The sequence below is a fragment of the Carcharodon carcharias genome, chromosome 3, assembly GCF_017639515.1.
Source record: "Carcharodon carcharias isolate sCarCar2 chromosome 3, sCarCar2.pri, whole genome shotgun sequence".
Taxonomy (NCBI): Eukaryota; Metazoa; Chordata; class Chondrichthyes; order Lamniformes; family Lamnidae; genus Carcharodon; species Carcharodon carcharias.
This window is the reverse complement of record NC_054469.1, coordinates 91,225,950-91,250,224: the sequence shown is the minus strand read 5'-3', so window position 1 is coordinate 91,250,224 and position 24,275 is coordinate 91,225,950. Positions and strand designations below refer to the sequence as shown.

The window sequence follows — 24,275 nt, the reverse complement described above, 5'->3', positions numbered from 1 at the left end:
GTACATCCACAGTGCTTTTAGGGAGGGAGTTCCAGCATTTTGACCCAGCAACAGTGAAGGAACAGAGATATATTTCCAAGTCAGTAGAGTAAGTGGCTTGGAGGGGAACTTCCAGTTGATGGAACGAGATTTAGTTCATGAACAGACTGAATACAACATTACATCCTGACACTCGTAGTGAGTGATATGCAATCAACTGATGGAGGGCTCATCTGTACTGGCTTGCTGGGAGAGGCTGATCTCACTTTCCCCACAGGAGTGATCTTTGTCCTCTCCTGCCAACTCTGCGGCCTCCTCCTTGAATTTGGAGAACTCTTGTATGTTGGCCATCTCTCCTTCAGTCTGGGATCTCTCGTCCTTATTGTGGGCAAGCTTGACCTGCATGAAGACAAATAGACGGAATGTGATGAGAAGGGATGGAGCAGGGGAAGCATGTATACCTCCTGTGTGTGGTGAGCTCCCCCCTAGTAAGGGTTGAGGATGGATTTTGTGCAGCATGATAGATAAGTGCCCATGAGACAATCAGTGCTGATGTTTCCTCCACTAATATTGTGTGAGATCCCTGAACAGTGTAACCCTTTGAGTGCATGATACTATTATGAGAGTGAGCGATTGGAGTGAGCTGAAGGTTGATTTAGCCTGGTGGACTGATGAGAACATTCATCGTCTTCCGACACAGGAATGGGTACCCAACAAGCTGGCCTCCCTTGCGACCGCCCCCCAGGTTGGCGAGGTGATTCTGGCGGGCTTCCTCGAGCCATGCCTGGGGTAAAGGGCATCCCGGTGATGGCAGACACCATAGACGAAGGACTCATTGCTAAACTTTGGTGCAGCCTCCTTCTTCTTGGGTGCAGTCATCTCCAAAGGTTTCCTGAACACAGCAGAGCTGGAAAGAGCCAATGGGAGGCATCGTTCCAGATTTGCACTCAGTGCGGTCGCAGGCAGGAAAAAGGACGTTTTACCCACCGGCTCCAATGGCGGCTTTTGATGCTGTATTGCCCAATCCCACTTCATTAATCATGCATTCCCAGGAAACATGCCATTTCAATGGCAGGCGGTCTCCGAATCGCCCACCATGCCATCACCTCGCCGCTTCCTCAAGCCAGACACCACAGTTAAAGTGAAGCCGCGCGCTCAGCTCTCAGTGATTCCAGCCCAGGACTGCTGAAAAGAAGACATTGCCCCAAAAGGCAAGAAGACTGCAGCAAGTGACATGTCCCTTGGGCGCCTTTTAGATGCCGTGGAGGCCCGCCATGACGTCCTCTACCCCCGCTCTGGCCACAGGAGGGGCAGCTACATTACCACTGCAGCTTGGTAGGCGATGGCAGTGGCAATCAGTGCCAATACTGCACACAAAGGTTGGCAGGAAGAGGATGAATGATCTCATCCGTGCCACCAAGGTAAGGCAACAGTCTCATCACTCTAAACTCACACACTCGAGCCCACCACACATTTACTGGCATTTCACTCATTGCCAGCCCAAGGGACATCACCACTCACTCTCTCACACATACCTTCACATCTTCATCTGGCCTCATATCCTTTGCAGATTGCATCCTCAGACCTCACCATCTTGAGGACACTTGCACTGATCAATTTTACCCCCCGCAACACCCACACTAGGATACCCTCCTTCCCCAGTACAGCCCTTGTCCTGCAGCTTCTTCCCTTGCCTGTGGCTATTCCACACACACACACACCTCCCCCCCCCTTCCCCAAGCATGCCCATCTCCTGCAGCCATTGAAAAGCTACCCCCACCTTCTGGTCTTGTGGGTTGAAACCTGCCGTGAACCCCCCTAAAAGTGATGTGGTGCTGCCTGCGAAGTTTGGCGCTGATACCTGCAAGTGCTGCCTGAATCAACATAGGCAAACGAGCCTCGAATTCCCAAGCAAAGTGCAGCTCGCCAGGTGCACATCACTTATGTTCATTTGAGAAACGCGGCGTGTGATTGGGGCTCGGATGATCCAGATGATTCTGGCAGGCTGGACTTATAATGATTTGCAGATGTATTACAATGAGGTTCCCAACATCCAATGGTGGGAAACGTGGTTTGCTGTTGACAGGCAGAGCGGACGATTGAAAACTGGTTTCACAATGTCCTGAGACAGATTTTTGGCTCTCACCATATTATCCACACCCGACGCCAGCTGGCACAGAAAATTCTGCCTAATGTGTGTTTGGGTGGCATTTAAATATGACGCCCAGACCTTTAACCCCATTGGGTAATGGTGGATGGATGGATTAGTTCCTGACCCGCCATGTGATTCGAGAGCTACTCACCAATGCATAATTAAGTAGCTTCTGTGTGCAAGATCAGGCATGATTTCTCCCCAAGCCACCCAGTGGGAAATGTACCACAAAACCCGCCCACCACCATATTTAGTTTCCAAACAAGAAAATTCTGCCCAAGACTTGTTAATCTTTAATAAAAAAGAAAGACAAGGCTAATATTTTCTGCTGGCAGAGTAGAGTGTTGCCATTGGATGAGGAGCACCTGGAGACTGATGTTTCTAATACTGTTGGGGTGATGCAATGGCATCAACTCCCATCAGGCTAACCCCATCCACTCCTGCTGCATTGCCCTTGGTGACACCATCATTGCAGACAAAGTGAAGGCTGTCCAGCTTCCTTTGCAGTGGGATGCACTGACTCAACCTTCCCTATCTCAAGCCGTCTCTTGTCTCCAACTGGGCAGTGATTGGTGATCTTGATGGTCGCCTTCCTGAAAATTGAAGTGGAAGATGTGCAGCTGCTGCGAACAGGTCAGGACCTGAAAATGGTCCCAGCAGCTAAAAGTTTTCTAAGTGTGGAAAATTCTGCTCCTTTTGATTAAATCAACTATCATTTTAATTCGATGCATTTAATAGTACAATACAGATTGACTCTATTTAAATCAATATTAGTAATCTGTTTATTGGTAACATGCGGAATAGTATAATTTTGATTCAGAAAGGGTGGTCCAACTAACAGGTTTTAATTATATACTTCTGTAATCATCACTTGTGGCACAGTGGGTAGCATCCCTGCCTCTGAGTCAGAAGCAGTTCGAATCCCACCCCAGGACTTGAAGATCAAGGAAAATATACTAATAGTGTGCCCAAGCAGGTTAATTATTAACCTGTGAATCCTTCCAACATACATGGAGGGAGATGGAGGCATAGTGGTAATGCCACTGGACTAGTAATCCAGAGGTCCAAGCTAATGTTCTGGTGACACAGGTTTAAATACACCCTCCCCCAATGGATTCTGGTGGAATTTAAATTCAATTAATAAAATCTGGAATGAAAAGCTAGTATAAGTAATGATGATCATGAAACTATCATCAATTGTTAGAAAAACCCACCTGGTTCACTAACACCCTTTAGGGAAGGAAATCTGCCATCCTTATCTAGTCTAGCCTAGATGGACTCCAGATTCACAATAATGTGGTTGATGCTTAACTGCCCTCTGAAATGGCTTAACAAACCATTCAATTCAAGGACAATTAGCAATGGGCAACAAAAGCTAGCCTTGCCAGTGACACACACATCCTGTGAAAGAATAGAAAATAACACTATTGGTCGCCAGTAATAGCGGAAGAGATTCCTGGTCAACCATTTGATGGAAAGAAAATTGGAGCCTCTGCCATCACTGCCCATTGCTTCATAGCAATTCATACTCCACAAGTGGCCTGTAACACATCACTGCCATTGTTATCACATCTTTTTTTATTCTTACAAGATATGATAAAATGAAACATTCAAATTGTACTCATTACTTCTCTTTTTAACAATAGGAATTGTGCATTTGGATGAGAAAATTGCAAATGTCTCTCCATTATTTAAGAAGGGAGGGACTGAAAGAACAGGTAACTACAGACCCAGTGAAGAGGCAATTGGAGGTTGAAAACAGCGCTTGTGGGGAGGCAGCCGAGATATTGAAAACATTGTGAGTGGAGAGGCAGTTGGGAGATTGAAAACATTGTGAGCGGAGAGGCAGTTGGGAGATCGAAAACATTGTGAGTGGAAAGGCAGTTGGGAGATTGAAAACATTGTGAGTGGAGAGGCAGTTAGGAGACTGAAAACATTATGACTGGAGAGGCAGTTGGGAGACTGAAAACATTATGACTGGAGAGGCAGTTGGGAGATTGAAAAGAGTGCGAGTGCAGAAAAAAAATCGAAAAATGACTTCACAGGAGTCCCGTAAATTGATTGGTTGGTGAGTATAGGCCTTTCCAGGCTCGGCACACAGGAGGCAATTGGTGAGTGACAGGTGAGTTATTATATTATACCATACTGTAGTAAACACCTTATATAAAATTTAAGGTCTGTCAGTGTAGCTCAGCCATGTGGAATGTGCATCCATTGGGATATCAGAAGCCTTACAGGCACTAAGTGCCCTCGATGATTACACCTGCAAGAAGTGTCACCATCTGCAGAAATTGAGCTCCAGGTTGCAGAACTCGAGGGTTGGCTGGAGTCACTGTCATGGGTTGCATGGATAGCACATTTAGAACTTCCTAGTGTCATGCCGTTCATTGAATACTTCCTTGTCAAATTACTCCTTCCAAAGTGTATCACCTCACACTTCTCAGGGTTAAATTCCACCTGCCACTTATCTGCCCATTTGACCATCCCGTCTACATCTTCTTGCAGCCCAAGACACTCAGCCTCATTGTTAACCACCCGGCCAATCTTTGTGTCATCCGCAAACTTACTAATCCTACCCTCCACATAGTCATCTATGTCGTTTATATAAATGACGAATAATAGGGGACCCAGCACAGATCCCTGTGGTACGCCACTGAACACTGACTTCCAGTCACTAAAGCATCCTTCTGTCATCACCCTCTGTCTCCTACAACTAAGCCAATTTTGAATCCACCTTATCAAATTACCCTATATCCCATGTACATTTGCTTTCTTTATAAGTCTCCCATGTGGGACCTTGTCAAAGGCTTTGCTGAAATCCATATAAACTACATCAACTGCACTACCCTCATCTACACACCAGGTCACCTCCTCAAAAAATTCAATCAAATTTGTTAGGCATGACCTCCCTCTGACAAAGCCATGCTGACCATTCCTGATCAAACCTCGCCTCTCCAAGTGGAGCTAGATTTTCTCCTTCAGAATTTTCTTGAATAGTTTCCTTACCATTGATGTGAGACTCACTGGCCTGTAGTTCCTTGACTTATCTCTACAACCCTTCTTAAATAGTGGAACCACTTTAGCTGTTCTCCAGTCCTCTGGCACCTCCCCCATGGCCAGGGAGGTATTAAAAGTTTGTGTCAGAGCCCCTGCGATCTCCTCCCTTGCCTCCTTCCGCAGTCTGGGACACAAATCATCCGGACCTGGAGATTCATCTACTTTTAAGCCTGCCAACACCTCCAATACTTTGTGACTCCCTATATCAATTTGCTTAAGAACCTCGCAGTCCCTCTCCCCGAGTTCCATACCTTCATCCTCATTCTCTTGGGTGAAGACGGATGTGAAGTATTCATTCAACACTCTACCGATGTCCTCTGGCTCCACCCTTGGATTGCCCCCTTGGTTCCTAATAGGCCCTACTCTTTCCCTGGTTATCCTCTTCTCATTGATATACTTATAGAATACTTTGGGATTTTCCCTACTTTTACCAGCCAGAGCTTTCTCGTATCCCCTCTTTGCTCTTCTAATTGCTTTCTTAAGCTCCACCCTGCACTTTCTGTACTCCACTAATGCCTCCGCTGATTTGCTTCCCTTGTAACTGCTAAAAGCCTCTCTTTTCCTTCTCATCGTATCCTGAATATCTCTGGTCATCCATGGTTCTCTGAGCTTGTTACTCCTTCCTTTCACCCTAGAGGGAACATGTTGATCCTGTGCCCTCCCCATTTCCTTTTTGAATGCCTCCCCCCCCCCCACCACCCCCGCCACACCCCCACTGCTCCTCTATAGATTTCCCCACAAGTAGCTGTTCCCAGTCTACCTTGGCCAGATCCTGCCTTATTTTACTAAAATCCGTTCTCCCCCAATCCAAAACATTTTTTTGCAACTTGTCAATTTCATTGACTAAAATAAGCTTAAATTTTACCATGTTGTGGTCGCTATCACTAAAATAAGAATAGGAAGATTGAGCAGTTCAATATGTGGCTGGAGAAATGGAGTAGTTGGGGGGGCGGTGGGTGGAGGGTGGGCTTTAGATTTCTTGAGGCACTGAGACCAATTCTGGGGCAGGTGGGACATGTACAAGAAGGACGGGTTACACCTTAACACGACTGGGACTTGTGTCCTCATGCGGAGGTTTACCACTGCTGTTGGGGAGGATTTAGATCAGATTGGCAAGAGGATGGGAACCTGAGGGGAAATTCAGAGTAGAGAGGAGAGGAACTGGCAGTGGAAAGTAGAGGAGTATTAGCTGATAAGGAGGATATATCAGAGAGTAGTATCAAGGTAGATAGCATCTGTGAAGAGTTTGATAAGAATTAGAGTAGGCAATAGTAAGTCATTAGATGAGATCAGAGCAAGGGGAAAGTAAAAAAAAGCCTAAATCAGGGTTAATGTGCATGAATGTGAAATCACAAACAGTGGTTAGTAAGATTGGTGAACTACAGGCACAAGTTGACAATTGGAATTATGATATTGTTACTATAACAGAGACCTGGCTCAAAGAAGGGCCGGACTGGGCATTGAACGTTCTTGGATACAAGGTGTTTAGGAGAGACAGGAAAGGAAGAAAAGTTTGGGAGTGAGTGCGGGTGGTGGCAATATTGATTAAAGATGGAAATACTGTACTGGAGAGAGAGGATGTTCCACAGGGGTCAAGGATGGAATCTCTCTGGCTAGAGGTAAGGAATAAAAAAGGTGCAATAACATTGATTGGTCTGGTATATAGACCACTAACTTCTGGAAGGGATGTAGAGAACCAAACGTGCAAAAATATTACAGAGAGGTGCAAGAATTATAGAGTAATTATAATAGGGGACTAAATTATTCAAATATAGACTGGCATAGGAATAGTACAGAAGCACAAGAGGGGTAAAAGTTCCTGAAATGTGTCAAGATAATATTCTGCAGTAGTATGCTTCCTGTCCAATGAGAGGGAACACTTTTGGACCTGGTTCTGGGGAATGTGTTGCCCCAAGTGGATCGAATGTCAGTGGAAGAGCATTTAGGGGATAATGAGCATTGTATCATAAGGTTTAGGTTGACCATGGAAAAGGACAAGGAGCAATACAGAGCAGGGACAATTAATTGGGGGAAAGCCAACTTTGATGGGATGAGACTGCATCCAAGTTGAATGAGTTGGAATAAAATGCTGGCAGAAAAGACGATGGCTAAACAATGGACAGCCTTCAAAGAATAAGTATTGCAGGCATTCAAGATGTATTCCCTTGAAGGGGAAAGGTAGGACAAATAAATCCAGAGTGCCCTGGATGACAAGAGAGTTCTAACTTTTCCTTCTTCTCAAATGTAAATTCTTCTAGTGTACCAGTTACTCTTCTCTCACCTCAGCATGGGTAGCATCTTCTTCCTTCATAAAGAAAGATGAAAAGGAAGTGCACATTTGACAGATGTCAGGTAGAAAATACAATGGGGTATCAGGCTGAATATGGAACGACAAGGGGGGAAGGTGAAAAAACTAATTAGGAAAAGCAAGGAGAGAGCATGAAAAGAGACTGCAGCTAATATAAAAGGGAATCCCAATAAGTATGAAAATAATAATAAGAAGAAAGATTAGTGCCAATTAGGGATGAAAAAAGGGACTTTCTTGTGGAGGCAGGAGAAATAGTAGAGGTAATAACGAGTACTTTGCATCTATCTTTACAAAAGGCAAAAGATGCTACCCAGGCCAAGGTGAGAGAAGAGTAACTGGTACACTAAAAGAATTTACAATTGAGAAGAAGGAAATGTTAGAATGGCTATCTTTACTTAAAACAGATAAGGTACCAGAGCCAGATAAGATGCATCCAAATGTACTGAGGGAAGAGAGAGTGGGAATTGCAGGGGCACTAATTACAACCTTCCAGTCTTCCTTAGACACAGGAGTGGTGCCAGAGGAGTGGAGAATTATGAATGTTACACTCTTGTTCAAAAAGGGGTGTAAGGATAAAGCTGGCAACTAGAGACCACTCAGTTTGACTTCAGTGGTAATAAAACGTCTGGAAACCATAGTTCAGAACAAAATCAATAGTCACTGAGAGTCAGCATGGATTCATTAAGGAAAAGTCATGTTTAACTAACTTGCTGGAGTTTTTTGAGGAAGTAACAGGAAGGTGGATCAAGGAAACGCTGTTGATGTGATGTATATGGATTTTCAAAAGGCATTCGACACAGTGCCACACAACAGACTTGAGCAAAACCCTAGCTCATAGAACAAAAGGGAAGGGAGACAGTTGGATTAGGAATTGGCTGAGTGACAGGAAACAGAGAGTAGCAGTTAATGGATGTTTCTCAGATTAGAGGAAGGTTTGTAGCGGAGTTTGATCTTCCTGATACATATTAATGACTAGACTCTGGTGTTCAGGGCATGATTTCAAAATTTGCAGATGAAACGAAGTTTGGAAATGCTGTCAGCTGTGATGGGGATCATCCTGAACTTCAAAAGGACAGACACGTTGATGGAGTGGACGATATGTGGCAGATTAAGTTCAATGCAGAGAAGTGAGAGGTGGTTCATTTTGGCAGGAAGAATATGGTGAGACAGTATAAAATAAAGGGAGTAACTCTAAAGGAGGTGCAGGAACAGAGGGACCTCGGTGTAAATGTACATAAGTCATTGAAGATGGCAGGGCATGTTGAGAGAGCAGTTAATAAAACAAACAGTATCTTAAGCTTTATTAATAGGAGCACTGAGTACAAGAGTAAAAAGGTCATATTGAACTTGTATAAGACACCTATCTGGAGTACTGTGTCAAGTTCTGTGCACCATACTTGAGGAAAGATGTGAAGGCATTGGGCAGAGTACAGAGGAGATTCATAAAAATGATTCCCAGGATGGAAGAAATGTACCTATGAGGATAGATTAGAGAGGTTAAGACTCTTTTCCTTGGAGAAAAGAAGGCTGAGAATAAACTTGATAGAAGTATTCAAGATCCTGAGGGGTGTGGCAGGGTAAATAGTGAGAAACTGTTCCCACTCAAAAGAACATCAAGAACTAGAGGGCACAGATTCAAAATAATTGGCAAAATAAAAGTGATGTGAGGAAACATTTTTTTCACCAAGAGGATGATTGGAGTCTGGAACAAACTTCCTGAGAGGCAGGTTCGATAGAGGTATTCTAAAGGGAATTGGATTGATACCTGAAAACAGAGAATGTGCAAGGTTATAGGGATAAGGCAGGGGAGTGGGACTAGGGAGAATGCTCTTTCAGAGAGCCAGTGCAGACTTGATGGGCCAAATGGCCTCCTTCTGCGCGGTAAGATTCTACAATTCTGTGATTCCATCAATATACCATCAATTGCAATGATGCTGCTGGAATCTATCATTAGGGACAGAGTTACTGAGCAGTTGGACAAGAACGAACTGATGAAAAAGAGTCAACATGGATTTGTGAAGGGTGGATCATGCCTTCCTAACCAAATTGAATTTTTTCAGGATGTCATTTAACATGGTGGATAGGGCAGTGTCTATGAACGCTGTCTATATGGACTTCAAGAAGGCATTAAATAAGACTCCAAACAATAGATTATTAGCAAAAATAAAAGCATATGGAATAGGTGGTAACCTTGTAGTGTAAGTCTGTAATTGGTTGGGATGTAGGAGATAGAGTAAGGCTAAAGGGAAGATTCTCTGACTGACGGGATCTGAAGAATGGTGGTTGCCCTTGGATCTGTCTCATCTCTTGACTACAGATATGCAAAAATGGTATTCTCTTGCATTTCAAGTTGAGGAGTAATCTAATTGAAATGTTTAAAATAATAACAGGATTTGATATAGAAAAACCATTTCCTCTTGAGGCAACTCAGAACAAGGGAAACAATCATAAAATTACAGGTATGACATTTCAGAGAGTGTAATAAGAAAGTCCTTCCTCACACAGAACGCTATTGGGAATCTAGAACTCTCCCTCAAAAGGTACAGGATGTATTGCAAATGGAAATTTTCAAGATCAATCGATTTTTGATCTAGGATTATCAAGGAATATAAAGCAAAGGTGGTTAAATAGAGCTGACTTATAGACAAAACATGATCTGGCTGAATGGAAAAACGGACTCAAGGAGCTGAATATTATTCCTATTAAAGTATTGCAGATATGGGGAATCTGAAATCAAAGCAGAACGTGCTAGGAATACTCAGCATGTCTGGCAGAATCTGTGAAGAGAGAAACAGAGTTAATGTTTTTAGTGTAATATGACTCTCTGAACATTATTATTCTGTTTCTCTCTCCACAGATGTTGCCAGACCTGCTGAGTGCTTCTAGCATTCCTTTCACTCCTAATCCTATGTTACTAATAAACATCAAGAGCAGGATTTCTTGGGTGGAGGAGTTTACTGCCCTGCCACAGATAAAATTGCCATGAAACCTGTCACAATCCAGCAGGTTGTCCCTCAGCCACTTAGCACTTGGAGGATGGGTCTTTGATTGGAAAAGGGGGTCCGTGAAGGAGGACAATCATCCCTCTTTCTGCTCAAGGCCCAAGCAGGCTAACCTGCTGAGCTTCCCATCCACCAATGATTTCCTCTTGCTGGCCAAAAAAATTGCAGGGCTGGGCAATAGATGGCAAGAAAAGTACCAATGGAATTTTACAGGCCTGCCTTCACAGCATCATAAAATTCTGCCCAATATACTTCTTTTAAAAAAAACATTCTCGGGGTGTGGTGGGCGAGCTACCTTCTTCCCTTCCCAGCTGTTCTAAAAAGTGTTTTGTTGGGCTTTGTTGTTGATACACTACAGCCCTTCTGGTGTGGTGTTCCCACAAGGTGGCGAGGTAGGGAATTCTAAAATGCTGACCTGGCAATTATAAGGGATGGTAGTAAAAATCCAAGTCAGGATGGAACAAAGTGCCCCTCAAAGAAGCATTTTGATACCTAATTACCTTCTGTCCAACAATACTGAGACCAGCACCCAGGTTCTGGGGGTATTCTGTGCCACTCTCTGAACAGTGGAGAGGATAAAACATGTTTTCTCTTCACACAATATTTAGAGAAATCATAAATCAGTCCTTTAGAAGCATGTTTATAATTAATTGCTTAGCGAAAACCTTTCCCCTCCAGTCGCTCTCTGCTTTCAAATTTCCATTTGCTTATAACATTATTAGAAAGAAAGAAAGTGAACAAAATGGGAAGATGGTAAAAGTGAGCATAAAGAAGAAAGCTGAAGACAGCTAAATGGAAAGACAGGGAAGGCACGATTCAACTGACAGAGCTGTCTCATTAATTTCAGATTGAATAAAAATCCTTCCAGTAATTGCAGACTATATTTGATAATTAACATGAAAGTGTTCCAGAACCTTGACAAGAACCACACTGAATATCTATCCAAATAATCTTGCTATTGACCTGCCAGTTAGTACTCACCCAGTAGTGATTTACAATTTCTCTATACAAGTTTTAAATGAAAATGTGACTTACCCAGGTAGACCACCAGCTTCCATTACATTAGCCAGAGTAACATCATTGGACCAAACATCATACTGCCACTTGCGGAGACCAAGGACCCCACACAGCACTCTCCCGGTATGCAGACCCACACGCATGTTGAGATCAACTTCAGTGGCTTCAGCTACAGACCTGAAAAGTATAATCGTACATTATTTACAGATCTGTCAATTTTTACATCGATGGGACAGAGAATGATGAACTTCTGGATTTAAATGAGATGAATAAGCCAGCTGAGTTAGTAACTCAACATCTTCATTGCTCCCCATTAGAGGATTGAGAGTATGAATCTTGGGCCGTGTGTCAGTGGTACTCTGACTCTTTGGTTAAAGTGGATGAGCTTGCTATCAATTCTGAGCCAGCAGAGTGGCTGGACGTCTGAGAGGAGAAGTATGGTTCTTTTTCTGAGAAAAGCGAACATCAGGTATTTTCTTTTGTTTGTTTACTGCTCATTTTTTACCTACTGAGAGCCAGTTACAGTATTTCTGACACTCGAGATTCATATTGTGTTTCTATGTTTACAGGACGGAGCAGTACAGTAATAAGTGGGCAATGAAAAAAGTAAACAAACAGAACATTTTAAAAATGGTTTGGAAGTAGGCCCATCAACATTCATTTGAAATTATGGGCTGGATTTTCACCTTCGAGTAGTAGCAGGAGTCGCGAAAATTCCCAGATCAGCCTGCCTGCCTTGGGAGAAAGTGTCTGCAAGGACAAGATTTTCATTGTGGGAGGGGCAGGGGCAGAGGCAGGGGGAGTGAGGCAGGCTGCAATCATGCCAGCCAACCCGTTGGGTGTGGAGACAGAATGAAAACAGAAAATGCTGGAAAAGCTCAGCAGGCCTGACAGCATCTGTGGGGAGAGAAACAGAGTTAATGTGTTGAGTCTGTATGACTCTTCTTCAGAGCTGTGCAGGGACAGGCTGTTTAAAATGCCTACCTCGGTGCTATTGGGCTTTGTCCCAGTCATCGTAAAAACAGAAGGCCCTCCAAACCTAACCCCAACTCACTCCACCCCTCACCCCTTACCACTGCAGTGGTTCAAGAAGGCAGCTCACTACCACCTTCTCAAGGGCAACTAGGGATAGGCAGTAAATGCCGGCCCAGCCAGTGAAGCCCATGTCCCATGGATGAATTAAAAAAAAACACCTCATCCCCCTCCCAAACAATCCCCAACTTCATCCATGCCATCTCATGCCCCCACCCACTCTCTATGGCCCCTCATGCCAAGATGTGCCTCAAACAACCCCTGTGGCTCATGACCCCATGCCAAGCTTTGGCATGTCCATGCCCACTCACCCTCTATGCTTCTAAACAATGTGATGAATGCTATAATGACAGTAGGATGTGTAAATACAGCTTTTATAAAAGTAATTCTTACAATAAATTCCTGTTTTCTATAGCCCAATAAAAGTGACAATCATCTAGACATTTAAGGTATCAATAACAGGAACTGTAAGCACTTGAAACCTCTTTTTCTTGTGTAAATAGACATTGTGAAATTGACAGCATAGATCATTGAGCTATAGCTATCAATCAAGAATTGTATTTCCTGGGGCTCAGGTGTTGCAACAGGCTAATGGATTTCTAGGCTCTAGGTCAAGAATATATAGTGAGGCTTGGCTGAGAGCTCGGACATCCATTAGAGTACTAAAACACCTAGGCCCCACGGAAAAAAGTGCTTGATTGACAGCTCTAACTCTGATCTATGCTGTCAATTGCATAATGTTTATTTATACAAGAAAAATAGGTTTCAAGTTCTTGCACTTTCTGTTATTGATACTTTATAGGGTCTGGATGATTGACACATTTATTGGGTTATAATAAGGTGGGTTTTTAAAAATAAAAACAGAAAATACTGGAAAAGCCCAGCAGGTCTGACAGCATCCGTGCAGAGAGAAACAGAGTTAATATTTTGAGTCTGTATGGCCCTTCTTCAGAGCCATACAGGTCAGACAGACCCAAAACATTAAGTCTGCTTCTCTTGCCACAGATGCTGTCAGACCTGTTGAGTTTTTTCCAGCATTTTGTTTTTATTTCAGATTTCCGGCATTCATTGTATTTTGCTTTTATCTTAGGGGTTTTCTAAAGAATGTGGAAAGTTAAAAATGAATGACTTTTTAAAAATATATTTTATATATATCCTTCTGTAACTATAGGGTTCACTGGTTCTCTCCAATGTATCTTGGGTGAATAGGATGTAGGTGCCATAGCTTGGCATTGGGAGCATGAGGGAAATAAGGGTTGAGTGGAAGGCATACCTTGGCATAGAGTTGGGTGGGAGGGGGGCATGAGAAGAACCTTTTGAACTTACCTTTCAAAAGGTTCCCTCATGCAGCCTATGGTTCATGACAACTCGCAATACCATGAAACATGACTCTTTGAAAAGCTGGCCCAACTCTCTAAAAATTGTGAAGGGCTTGAATATGCCTACGCCAGCAACAAATCCAACCAGGTCATCAGTGCAGGGTGCGAGCTCGCGACCCAAACTAGCCCATGCCCTTGAAAGGCACTTCTGAAAATCAGAAACCTCAAGAATGGGGTCAGAAACCCCAGAATTGGAACGCACCCACCATTTTTAAAGAGCTCTAGACTCATCCCGACTCGGTGAAAATCCAGCCCTATATTCTGCTTTATGTTAGGTTTTGTTCAGTACAACTCACCACCTTTCCTGAAAGCAGGCAAGTGCAACTATTCTTCTTAGGTGGAGCACTGCTGTTAGAATACTGAGGTCTGTACGAGTACTGTTGAGTTACTGTTACATCCTTGTGAAGGAAAGACAGAATACTGGATACTCCCGTTGCTGATTGGATGGAAACTGAGTAGGGCTCAGAAACAAATGGGCACAGCATAGAACAGCCAGAAATCCCGCCAGCGTTTCTGCCCTCTGCCATTTTTTTCCGATGGCAGGGGAGGGACTGGGCCTCAGAACAGAGCTGCTCCAATTATTGCAATATTGTGGTTGCTTTGGCCTCATTAAGAGATCTCTGTGCCATCGTCAGCTGCAGACCTCTGCAGCATCTCACAGATGGCTGTACACTGGTGAATCACCCAAGTGACTGATGTCCTCTTCGATGTTAGACGGCACATCAGGGTCACAATTTATGGGGCATCACAGGCTCAGATAGCATTAGATCAGCACCTAATATGATCAAGCATTGTCCAGCAATACCCTTATCCATAGGGAGATGACATTGAAACATTAGGTGCCCCTAGTTCCATGACGAGGTAGCCTCTTCTTGCCAGCCTCTGGGAAAGGGACCTCTCTCCTCTCTCTCATGGGTGTCAGGCCTCCGGCTCTTTTGCGTAATCTTGGGTTCATGTAGTGCAATGTCAGGCATTGGCACAATTTCCTTCGGACAAGCAGCAGCCTCAGCAATAGCTGCCATCAGTGTCTAAAGCGTGTCTGAAGCCTATCTCCACTCCTGTCCCTACAATTGAACAGAAAGCCATCTCCAATCCAATCAAGGGCTCATCCAAAGAAAAACCTGAACCTCAGTCAGGCTTCCACTGGAGGCTGATTCCCGACACAAAAATAGACCCACCTCCTGTTACATGCCTCCAGTGGGAAAATCCAGCCCAGAGCCTGCCATTTTCACTGGGTCAGATCATGCTGGAATGAGGCGTCTTGAGGCTATGCTGTTAGTTCAATGTTCTTTTGCATCCTTCATTTCAAACATTTTGCACCATAACATGTTGGGAATGTGAGTTGATAATGGTGAGGGCAACGGGTTATCCGGCACCTTAGTGAAGAATGGGACCAACCATCTATTTCCCTAACCTTTCAGATGCAAGGATTAAGAAAGAAACCAAAGGAATGATAGAGGAAGATGAATTAGAGTGGACAAATTTAATGTCAAATCAGGTATAGAAAGAAAATAAAGACAGGAAAAGAGAGACTGGATTGGAATAGAGAGAAAGTAGATGCAGAATCAAAAAGAAAGAAAACTTTAAAAATGTACAATTCCCTAGCAATAATTTACTACATGCAGAACTGAAATGTAACATTTTAAAATATTATTTTTTAGGCCGAGAGGTTGATTGGCAATGCATTAACAGTTATCACATCATTTAGAAGGTACTTTCACTGCCTTGTTCCTGCCCTAACTTTCTGCTCCAAGTTTAATGGGCAATTAATGTGGAAATCCATCATATATTAGGGAGGCTAAGGCAAAGAGTGAAGCAGCATAAATTGCCCAGCAAGTTCTGGAGATTAGCAACTCACAAGTATCTCTTAATTCCTGAATTTACTGGACAACTTTCTAGATCAATAGCATTATTAACACACCACTATTTATCCAGCAAGATTCACTCATTAATTTCCTTTTTTTGTATTTTATTGTGTTTGGTGGTTTCATTCATGTTTCTTTATGAAATTTGACTGCAAGGGAGAGCAATATCAGTAATATGAAAGCTGGGCATATACTTAACTGTGTGTTTAGAAGTAAACTCTTTTACTAAACAATCATAACTTTCCCATAATATAAAAGCAAAATACTGCGGAGGCTGGAAATCTGAAACAAAAACAAAAATGCTGGAAAAACTCAGCAGGTCTGACAGCATTTGTGGAGAGAAAGGCAGAGTTAACGTTTCGAGTCCATATAACTCTTCTTCAGAGATGAAACAAAGTAGAAATGTAATGAAATATATACTGTTTAAGGGGGGTGGGACAGGTGAAGCTGGAAAGAAGGCCAATGATAAGAGGAGGCCAAGGAGAGATTGTGAAAGATGTCATAAACAAAAGGTCAAAGGGCTGTTAATAGTGGTGGTGCTGAATAAAGGAGGTGCTAATTACCATTAAGAGTGGAAAGCAGAAGGTGATAACGGCTGGACCAGGGTGAGCACTCTGGAAAGTGACAGATGGTCCTAGTGGGTGTGGGGTGTGGGGAGGGACGGTAGTGGGAAAAAAAGATCGAAAAGGGTAAAAGTTAGGGATAAAACAATGAATAAAATGGAAATAAATTTTAAAAATAATAATAATGAAAATAAGTGGGGGCAAAATAAATAAATAAAAATTAAAACATACAAATGACTAAGAAAAAGGGGGGGATCAAAAAGGGGTGGGGATGGAGGACAGAGTTCATAGTCTGAAGTTATTGAACTCAATGTTAAGCCTGGATGGCCGTAAAGTGCCTAATCGGAACATGAAGTGCTGTTCCTCCAGTTTGCGTTGGGCTTCACTGGAACATTGCAGCAGGCCAAGGACAGACTTGTTGGCACAGGGGTAGGATGGTGTGTTGAAATGGCAAGCGACAGAAAGGTCTGGATCATTCTTGCGGACAGACTGAAGATGTTCCACAAAACAGTCACCCAGTCTGCATTTGGTCTCTCCAATGTAGAGGAGATCTCATTGGGAGCAGCGAATGAAGTAGACCAAATTGAAGGAGGTGCAAGTGAAGCGCTACTTGACTTAAAAGGAATGTTTGGACCCTTAGATGGTGAGGAGGGAGCAAGTAAAGGGGCAGATGTTGCACCCTCTGCGACTGCATGAGAAGGTGCCGTGGGAGGGGGCTGAGGTGTTGGAGGAGTCAAGCAGGGCATCCCAGAGGGAACGGTCCCTATGGAATGCCAACAGGGGGGTGAAGGGAAGATGTGTTTGATGGTGGTATCATGCTGGAGTTGCTGGAAATGGCGGAGGATGATCCTTTGAATGCGGAGGCTGGTGGGATGAAAAGTGAGGACAAGGGGGACACTAACATAGTTCTGGAAGGGAGAGGAGGGTGTGAGGGCAGAGGTGTGGGAGATGGGTCAGACATGGTTGAGAGCCCTGTCAACCACCTTGAGTGTGAAACCTCGGTTAAGGAAGAAGAAAGAAATGTCAGAAGCACTGTTTTGGAAAGTGCCATCATTGGAACAGATGCGACAGAGGCAAAGGAACTGAGAGAATGGGATGGAGTCCTTACAGGAAGCGGGGTGTGAGGAGCTGTAGTCAAGGTAGCTGTGGGAGTCAGTAGGCTTGTAATGGATGTTGGCAGACAGTCTATCACCAGAAATTGAGACAGAGAGGTCAAGGAAGGGAAGGGAAGTGTCAGAGATGGACCATGTAAAAGTGATGGAGGTTGGAAATTGGTAGCAAAATTGATAAATTTTTCCAGGTCCTGACGAAAGCATGAAGCAGCACCAAAACAGTCACCGATGTACGAAGAGTTGTGGGAGGGGGCCTGACTAGGACTGGAACAAGGAATGTTCCACATACCCCATAATGAGACAGGCATAACTGGGGCCCATGTGGTTACCCATAGTCATAGCTTTTATTTGGAGGAAGTGAGACGAGTTTAAAGAGAAATTGTTCAGTGAGAGAACAAGTTCAGCCAGACGGAGGAGAGTAGTGGTGAATGGGGATTGTTTGGGCGTCCGTTCAAGGAAGAACTTGCCCAGGTTGGTAAAATCATTGTCTTTAACTATACTCTCTTTATATAATGTAACTAACAAGATCCAGATTTAGTTTCACCAAAATAGTGAGGTCATATTGATGTTAGCACAATGTCCTAATGTCCAAAGATATTGGCCAGGATTTTACAGCCCAACCTGCCAGGTGGGATATTACAGTTCCCCTCAAACTCAATGGAGATTTAAATAGCTCGGGGGGTGCAGAGACATGCCGCAGTGGGGCCGTAAAACCCTGGCCATTGTATATTAAGGAATCTCATTTTTAAATGCAAACTTAAATTTTCATTCACTCCCCTGTACTGTAATATTCTAAAATCTATTATAATAAATAGGGCTGAGGTAAAATGCCAGAATAATGCAAAAGTAATGTAAATCTACAAGAAGACCCCTTCAGGCACCTTGGCAAGATTACTACAGAACTCCGATGGTTAAAATAAACTTTAGATGGTATATACAAAAAGACAAAATGCAATGTTACCTTTCTGTATTTAAAAGAACAGATACAGATAATGGTCTGAATGAAGACAAATCGGGCCTAAATTCAATGCAACCCAGTGTTTCTGGCTCATCCCTAGCTCACAGACTAATTTAAATAACCTGACAGGTGCATTGACAGACCCTCTCTGAGACTCGCAGTCTGGCACATCATTCAGGATACTTCATTTTGTATTATTCTAATGACAGCATGTTCACACACACACACGCACACACATATACACACACATACATGGGAAACCACATCAAAAAGATAATACTATTATTCTTTTTCTCTATTTAGATTTGCTTGGCTCTGCATAAAGTGTTTTTTGTAGTGTGAGCTCGATGTATATTCTCCAACTAATAAATGTGACTAATGGAAAAATATGCAAGAAAAAGAAATCAGAGAGCCATCAGGGATATCCATTAATAAATCTGTCCCTAGATGTACATATTCCAGATTATACCCAGGGTCTACAATAGAACATCCATTACATTGATACAAAAGCAAAATATTGTGCATATTGGAAATCTGAAATAAAAACAGAAAATGCTGGAAATACTCAGCAGGTAAGGCAGCAACTCTGGTGAGAAATAGAATTATAGTTTGAGGTCAATGACTTTTCTGAAGGATGAGAGTTTTGATTCAGAGTGTTAAAATCTGGATATTAAAGCCAGTGTGTCAGAGTTTGGATTGGAAACTACGATCAACACAGCCATTGTCAGTAGAACCATTCATATTTTAAAGAACACAGACAAAAATCTGTAAGCATTTTCCATTCTGAGTGGGAGTAATGGATATTCTTGTCTAATGACAATTCATATTTGTCTATTTGTAACATTTGGTAGATAGTTTGTGTGTAGTAATGATCATCAACAGTGCACACCGTTAGGCACATTTCAGAAAGTAACTTCAATGAGAACAACCTACAGATAAACAAGATGATCATGTTTTTGAACTTAAAATTTTCAAGGACATGAGGAATATCTATTTTAGTGGCATTAGATGATAATACAAATGCGTAACCTGTACTCAACTAATCAGTTATTTTGTTATATCTTTGTTCTTTTCTTTAAGTAGGTTTTAGTAATTCAATAATAAACAATGTTCTACGGATGGTAACAACTTGTTTTGATCAGCCAGATATCTGACTCACTTCGAAATCCACCATCATGTTGATAGTTAGAAAGCCAAACTTCTGAGAAATCCACTTAAGTCGAGTTTATGTGTGCCAATCTTCCAAGAAATCCATTTGCGTTTTTGCTTGCTTGAAACAGAGTGCACACTTTCTTTCCATAGAGACATACAACACATACCTAAAAGCCCAAAGACTTCAGGTGCAGATTGGAAAGACATATGGCATAAGAGCTACTAAAATCCAAAGTTTATCAGCACACTTGAATGGGAAGATTTCTTTTGCCTGTCCAGTTAAGAATCCTTCATTTGTTAGGGCACTGTCTGGAGTGAGGCAGAAGGGGGCAAAGCAGAGAGTTGGAATGGTACAGTTTCAGCAGTATTCTGGCTCTTTGAAAAAACCAACAATATAAAACAATAGCGATCATAAAATTGCATTAGTCCTTTTGCCATGATGATAGTTCTGCACATTTTCTCATACAAGTAGTTTTCTCTGTTATTTCATTCCTTTCACTTTCTATTATTTAACAGAACCCACTTTAACTTCATAAATTGCCTGTCATGTGTACTGATGTGACATAATATTATTTTTTTCAATGTATTCACTGTGGTTAGTCATCAACAAGACTAGCACTAGCAAATTGATGCAAGGAAGAAAATTGGTACTTTTCAAGCAATATTTTTATGTTAACCGTGTTGTCACATAAGAAGAAAAATTCAACATCAGTTAATGGAATGTTTGTGGCTAAAACAATTAGCCTTTCACCTTTAGATCATGACACATATTTTCTGCTTTTAAACTAATGCCCAAATAGTTTACTAAACACATTTCAACATCTGTTTATGAAGCCAAGCTGGAGAAAAAGCCATACTGCTACAAGACATTCAGAGTCCAATAAGCTGCTTCCAGGCACAATGGTTACATTTCAGTATTCTGGCATTGCACACTAAATTTTCTAGAGCATGTTTTAGTCAACTTTCAGCTTTTGGTTCATTACTAGGCCAAGATACGTTTGGAGTAATTGGTCAAAATGTCATTCATTATGTACCCAGAATTATAGAAATTACAGCACAGAATCAGGCCTACCATGCATGGGCTGGTGCTACTCTAATTCAGTTTTCCTGCTCTCTCCCCCATTCTTCTCGCAGAATCATACATTCCAGGAGGCCATTTGGCCCATTTTGCCTGTGCAAGTTCTTTGAAAGGACTGTCTAATTGGTCCCACTCCCCTGTTCTTTCCCCATCGCCCTGCAATTTTATTCCCTTTCAACTGTAACTCTTTTTCAAAACTTATGATTGAAACTGTTTCCACCACTGTTTCAGGCAAGGCATTTGACATCATAACAGCTCGTTGGTTAAAAAAAATATTTTCCTCATCTCTCCTATGTTGTTTATGCCAATCACCTTAAATCTGTGTCCTCTGGCTACTAACCCTCTTTTCAGTGCAAATAATTTCTCTCTATTTACTCCACCAAACCCTCCTTAACACCTCTAATAAATCTCCCTGTAATCATCTCTGCTCTAAGGAGAACAAAACCAGCTTCTCTAATCTCTCGACATAACTGAAGTGCCTCGTCTCTTGCACCATTCTAGTAAATCTCCTTTGCACCCTCATATGGAGCTGTGGTAACCTAATTTGGACACAGTACTCCAGCTGAGGCCAAACCAGTGGCCTCCAGTTACAAAGCCACAGGTCATGTATGCTTTTAAACAGCCTTAATCTACTGATCCTGGAATCTTGAAATATTTGTGACAGCATAGCCCCAGGTCTCTGTTTCTGCGCACCCTTTAAAATTGCCTCTCCTCACTCTTTCGGAGTTAAATTTCATCTACTATGTATCTGCCAAATTCTTCTTTGACAGCACCTTCCAAGCCCAGGGACTGTCACCGCTTTGAGGAACAAGGGCAGAAGGCACATGAAAACATCACAAATTCTTCCCAAAGTAACACATAATCTGGGAAATACGTCACTCTTCCTTCAGCGCCATTGTTTAAAATCCTGAAAGTCTCTCCCTATCATCAGCTTGGGTGTAACTACACCACATGGACTGGTTCCACAGCTTGCATTTTAAAGGCAGGCCCGAATGCAAAAGGGAAACTGGAAAGAGAAACTGAGAAAGGAAGCTGACCCTCCCCGTTTCTAAGGAAACTAAGACTGAAACTGAGATTGGAGACCAAAACTTCTGGGGAAACTGAAACTGGTTGAAACCATATAAAAGGACACAGAGCCATCAGAGGTCAGGTGAAGATCCTGGTGGTGCAGCACAGGCAGGCTGAAGATGGAGACCAGATCCAGGAGCTGAATAGGCAAATATACAGTTTCTGCAGCTGCTTCTGATACTCGAAGATAACAATGGTGGATCTACACCATCCAAATCTTCACAGCAGAGTTGAGGATGTTCTGCAGGCATGTGGCATTTTTGAAGGCTGTGCCTGTGGAATTCGGCCTGGCTTGTGCTGCTATTGGCTGGGGATCTTAGCAGAAGAAACGAAATTCTTTGTGAGGAAGACAGAGTTTTGAACATCTTTGTGAATGAGACTGATGACATATATGCTGAGTAGACCAATTCATAAAAGATCTGTCTTAGTTGTATCTTCAATTTAATGTGTAATTAATAGTTTATAATCAACCACAGTTTGCCTGTCAATTCATGTTTAGCTTATGTTGATTCTGGATTTTAGATAACAGGTTACGCAGGAAAGTATTTAATGTTTGTTTTGACTCTTGTGCAGTAAAAACTATTTTGTTTTAAACCAGAGAATCTTGGAACTTCATTCTTTCAGTTAATAATTGGGATTTGGGTTTTTTTTTTTAAAAAGGGTACAGGTCTTGACCAAGATCAAATCAGCCCTTCAAACCTGCTCCATTATTCAACAAGATTATGCCTGATCGTTTACCTCAACTCTATCTTCCCACACTGTTCTTATATCCCTTAATTTCCTTTGAATCCATAAATCGATCAAACTCCATATTGAATATACAATAGGTGCCCACAGTTTTATGGAATAGAGAATTCTAAATATTCACCTCCTTGAAGCCGTAAATTGCTGACCCCATATTGTAATACACTGATGCTGTGTTCTAGATTCCTCAGCCAAGGGAAACACTTTCTCAGCATCTATCCTTTGAAGACCCTTAAAAATATTGGGCAGAATTTTCCAGTCCCACCCACGGCAGGTTTAATGGGAGGCAGAGGGGGGAACAATGCGCAGGAGCTGAAAAATCTTTTTCCTGCTGGTGCAAAATGGCGGTGGGAACTTGCGCTCCAGCCCATCATGGTGGGTCGCCATTCCCACCAGAGGTTGACATGAACCAGTTTTGCATCCGGTTATTGGGATGCAGATGGCGGCCTGGGCAGAATTCCCCACTGTTTGATTTTCCGCACTGCCAGAGGGATATCATGCCGGTCCAGAATATGTTCAGACCAATGTGGCGTGCACATGTCAGACCTACCTGCAAGGAGGCCTGGGGCAACTTGAAGAGATTGGAAGGGAACGTGGAGTCCTTCAGCGACCATGGACTCTGGAACACCACGTGCAGCAGTGGGTGGGTGGAACATCAATCATGTGGATCTTTTAACTTCAGGACCTTCCAGGAGGTGGATTTTCTCCTTCAATGGGGGGGGTGCAGGGGTACATTGAGGCCCACCAGCCTCTGTCGTGAGAAACTCTCCGTTTCATACGTACCACTGTACTTAGTCCTGGAATGGAAAATTCTGCTCATCATGTTTCAATTAGGCGACCTCTCATTCTTTTAAACACCAGGGATTAGAGGCCTAATCTACTCACTCTCTCCTCGTAGGACAATCCCCTCATCCCAGGAACTAACCTAGTGAACCTTCTCTGTGTTACAACTAGGGAAAATATGTCCTTCCTTAGGTTAGGACATGAAAACAGCACAAAGTACTCAAGGAATGACCTCACCAATGCCCCATATAATTGTATTGTTACTCTTACACTTGTGATGTAATAGAACCTAACACTGTAGATTTTTATTAAAAAAATCTCCTCATTGCTATTTCTTAATTTCAAACTGGACCTTTTGGCTGAACAAAGACCATTAAGATGACTGATCCTCTGCCTGTAAGCCACCAGAACAAAAGAAGCCACGTTGCAGTTTTGGAAATGTCAGACCTCATAATTTCTGAGGAGTTACTAACAGACCACCTGGGGGTTGCACAGTCCAACTTCAAAGGGGGCTAAACAAAAGCAATTTATAGTTCAGAAACCAGGCTTGCCAGCAGGGTTAAAGAGTTGATTGAGACAATGACTTCCCAAACACTAGACTCTCAACAAATAGTTCCTCTTTCAATCCATAATGGCTGAGATATTATCAGCCTGGAACACAAAGCCAATTTCCAGACACTGGATAAACATTCTTTGTCGAAGGCCTTGTGGAGAAGTAAGATCACATGACCTAAGTCTCTGGCTTATTGAACATATTAATATTGCCTTCCTGGGCTGCAAGCCAGTCTGCTATTTTAATATCTGACAAGAAGGAGCTCTAGCCAGGCTGGACAACTGGCCCCATCTGCCCTGCCTCTGCTGAAAGTTCTGTACCAGTGCCTAGAAAACTGGTTTATCTCTGCCTGCCTATTTCACCTTGTGAACTCAACACCGCTGGAAAAGGAAATTTTACACCACCTGTTTTCAGCTCACCACCCTTCATGACACTTTGATTCTGGACTCTGGACCTCATGTGGACCAATGTTT

The 24,275-nt window shown here is 42.7% G+C and overlaps 1 protein-coding gene across 1 annotated transcript in view; it reads right to left on the bottom strand.

The window, feature by feature from the left end:
• LOC121275628 (adenylate cyclase type 1-like) overlaps positions 1–24,275 on the bottom strand; it is a 440,566-nt gene that overhangs the window by 197,157 nt on the left and 219,134 nt on the right. Inside the window, exon 6 of the mRNA XM_041183119.1 lies at positions 11,534–11,692. Coding sequence (XP_041039053.1) covers positions 11,534–11,692 — 159 coding nt within the window. The remainder of the gene's footprint in view (positions 1–11,533; positions 11,693–24,275) is intronic.